Consider the following 3,604-nt stretch of genomic DNA (forward strand, 5'->3'; position numbering starts at 1 on the left):
TTCCAGGTAGGCAGATTCCTGGAGATTTCCTGGTAGAGTCTATGGAAGCCAGGGTTTGGAGAGGGGAGAGGCCTCAGCTGAACAGAATGCCATAAAGACCACCTTTCAAAGCAGTTATTTTCTCCGAGGGGGGGAGAGGTCTGGAGTTCAGTTGTGATACCTGGTGATCTTCAGGCTCCACCTGGAGGTTGGCTACCCTAGGCATAGCAGTCAGTGCTTCAGAGCAGGGTCTGCTAGATCCAGGTTCTTGCTGTAGAAGCTGAGTGGATGATTTTGGACCAGTCACAGACTTTCAGCCTAACCTACCTCACAGGGTTGTTGTGCAAGTCAAAAGGGGGAGAGGAGAATGATGTCAGCTGCTTTGGTCCCCATTGCAGAGAAAGACTACTTTTCCTCCTGGGAAACCATTGTTACCAATCTCCATCTGAGGGCTGGAGATCACTCAGAATTACAATTGCTCCCCAGATGGCAGAGATCACTTTCCCTGGAGAAAATGGTGGACTCTGTGGCAGTCAGGGCTTCAGAGCACGGAAGAGGCTGCAGGTGTGTGTGTGTGGGAAATGGAAAGCTGAAGAGTGAGTGGGAAATAAAGGTAGGTTGATGATTGGCTGGGAAGGAGATAGGGTTGCCAACTCCAGGTGCGAAATTCCGGGAGATTTGAGGGATGGAACCAGGAGAGGGTGAAGTTTGAGGAGGGGTGGAACCTCAGAAAGGTACAATGCCATAGACTCCACCCTCCCAACCAGCCATTCCCTCCTGGGGAACCACTGTTGCCAATCTCTGGAGAGGGGTGGAAATCACTGATCTCCAGGAGGGAGGGTGGGAGATGCAAGGCTGAAATCAGAGGTGCAGATAATGGCAGGTTGATGCTTGGCTGGGAAGGAGATAGGGTTGCAAACTCCAGGTTGGGAAATTCATGCAGATTTGAGGGGTGGAGCCTGGAGAGGGTGAGGTTTGAGGAAGGGTGGGACCTCAGACAACTACAATGCCATAGACTCCAGCCTCCAAACCAGCCATTTCTTCCTGGGTAACAATTGTTGCCAATCTCCAGGTGAGGGCTGGAGATCACTCAAGATTACAACTGCTCTTCAAGTAGCAGAGATCAGTTCCTCTGGAGAAAATGGTGGACTCTGTGTCATTTTACCCTGCTGAGGTCACCACAGCACATTGACGCTGAGTGCCCAAGGCCTTGGCACTCTCCCAGGGCCTCTTTCTAGTGCTCGTTGTATTTATTTCCACAATGAGCCTTATTCCGTGTGTGTGTACACACACACACACACTTTCCTACAGGGGAAAAAAAACCTTACAAAATACAAGATGGAGCTAAAAGGAACTGCTGGTGGAAGCAAATTGCTGTGTCCAAACTATTATTTCTGGATTATTAAACTAACTAACACTTATGGAAACAATTGAAACCACCAAAATATGCCACAGAATGTGATGTCACAGAACAGTCTAATATGCAAACTTTTGTCTCATCACTAATAATGGAAGCAGGCACTCATGAAATCCTAAGAAAAACTCATTTTCTCATTTAATTCTGTTAAAAATAGTTATGCTTTACATAAACTATTTAAAGCATTAAAGATGTACCTAATTCCATGGCTTAAAATAATATTCACTTTTTGTTACAAATCAAATATTATCTAGAACTAGATTTAAAATACTTCATAGATATGAGCAAGTTCTACAAAGAGGTCAGCAAAACCTGGGTTTATGAAATCTGATGACATACTTCCAGAACAGAGGGGCAGAACTCCATTATGCAAACTGTTCAACGAAATGAGATCTTTCATCTCATTTCATCTCAAAGGGAGTGGTGGTGCAGGCAGTAAAACACCTGCAAAAAAGTAATCCATCCAGCCTTAGGCTGTTCGAGTCCCACCGTGGTCGGGGTGAGCTCCCGGCCCATGTCCTAGCTCCCACCTACCCAGCGGCTCAAAAGCCTTGCAAGTAGATAAATGGGTACCTGCCTTAGGTGCAGGAGGGTACCCGCCTTCCGGCGCAAGAGCGGCGAAGAAGAACTGTGGTGGCAACAGATGACGGCGGCGATCCGGCAGGAAGAACATGGTGTTGAAACTGACATCAAGCTGCAGACGTTCCGGGCGGGGACTGGCCCAGAAGACGTGGCGACGCAGCGACGCAGCACGGCCGGAGCCAATTGGACAAGAGGCCAGTGCAGCATTCGTCGCACAGTCGCAGACTGTGGAGCCAACCCAGTAGGAGCTGCTGCGGAGTCGCGCCGAGATAGAACCCACCACAAAGTCGCAGGAAGAAGAAAGAACACGCTGGCTGGGTGCCTGGTAGGCACTCATCTCCCTATATATATACATTGTGGCCCTAGCTAGAAGTATAATATGCCTATGTAAACCGCTCAGAGCCTCCGGGAGTGAGCGGTATAGAAATTGAATAAATAAATAAATAAATAAATCTCAGAAACTTACTTCATGTGCTCAAAAACATAGAGATGTAAGGCAAGATCCATTCTTGTATTCTTTTATTCCATCTTCTGGAAACTCCTCAGTGGATTAAGCAGCTAAAATTCTCTTGACCTTGGGCTGAAAGTCCTCCACAATAATTCTTGCAGTTTATTTTTCAGATGTGTTTAAGACACAGACCTAAAACTGATTTTTGCACCCTGTGGGTGTTTGGGGCTATAACTTCCACTCTTAAGTTGAGCCACTGAAGTCAATCAGCTTAGGAGGAAGTAACTCTGTTTAGGATAGCATGGGTAATGTATCAATGTACTTTAGTCAAGAAACCACAATTTAATTAGAAAACAGTCTCAGTCTGTACTTATCTTAGTGTTACTTTTGTAATTTTGAAAACATAATTACTGAAATGATCTTTAATACCACTTACTGCACCTCAAAGATTAAAAGAGGACTAAGGAAATAATGTGTGTCACTGTGTTATACTTTATGTGGTATGGTTTTCTTATTCATCCTCAGACGGTATCATCATACTCAGATGAGAAACAGCAAATATTTCACTATGCAACATTAGGGGAGAATTAAAAGGCTGGATAAATAGTTTCAATATTTCAGTTAATTACTTTCTAATTGTGATTGAATTTGTTTGAAATGATAAACTTACTGGAATGCTGGTGGTTGTCATCACTCTCATCTGGAAAATGGAAACAAAACATAGCAATGAGTAGCTGGAAATAAAACTTAAAATTTCTTCATCCTGCTCAGCTCAAGAAAAATTAAGGAATGTTGTTCCTGCCGACCCATGCTTTCTGAGCAAGGCAATAGGAAACAACAGTGTGCCATCAGGTCAGTGTCTGTACATCAAACATACCCATCTGTACTCTGAAACTACCAGATGTGGGTATGCTGCAGAAACTGCACATTCTGAGCTTATATGTGGTGGAGACCCAAGCAAAGACCTCCTAACCTCTGAAGCTCTATTCGGTCGCCTTCCTGCCAACCTCCCAATGCCAGCTGAAGACTTTTTTAAAAAAATTCAGGAGGATTTTTAATTAAAAACTTATGCCTGGCTTGAAATGGTGGTATTAATCGTTTAAATGTTTTCAAATGTAAATGTCAACATTTTAAATAAAAAATTAAAAATATATTTAATAAATTTATTTAAAAATATA

At 43.8% G+C, this 3,604-nt stretch overlaps 1 protein-coding gene across 1 annotated transcript in view; it reads right to left on the minus strand.

Moving 5' to 3' along the window:
• WDR64 (WD repeat domain 64) overlaps window positions 1-3,604 on the minus strand; it is a gene marked incomplete at its 3' end in the record, with an annotated part of 128,473 nt that overhangs the window by 89,165 nt on the left and 35,704 nt on the right. The window contains exon 5 of the mRNA XM_015424565.1: window positions 3,097-3,126. Within this exon, the coding sequence (XP_015280051.1) occupies window positions 3,097-3,126 (30 nt within the window). The remainder of the gene's footprint in view (window positions 1-3,096; window positions 3,127-3,604) is intronic.

This window comes from Gekko japonicus, unplaced genomic scaffold (genome assembly GCF_001447785.1).
Source record: "Gekko japonicus isolate JY-2015 unplaced genomic scaffold, Gekko_japonicus_V1.1 scaffold392, whole genome shotgun sequence".
Classification (NCBI taxonomy): domain Eukaryota; kingdom Metazoa; phylum Chordata; class Lepidosauria; order Squamata; family Gekkonidae; genus Gekko; species Gekko japonicus.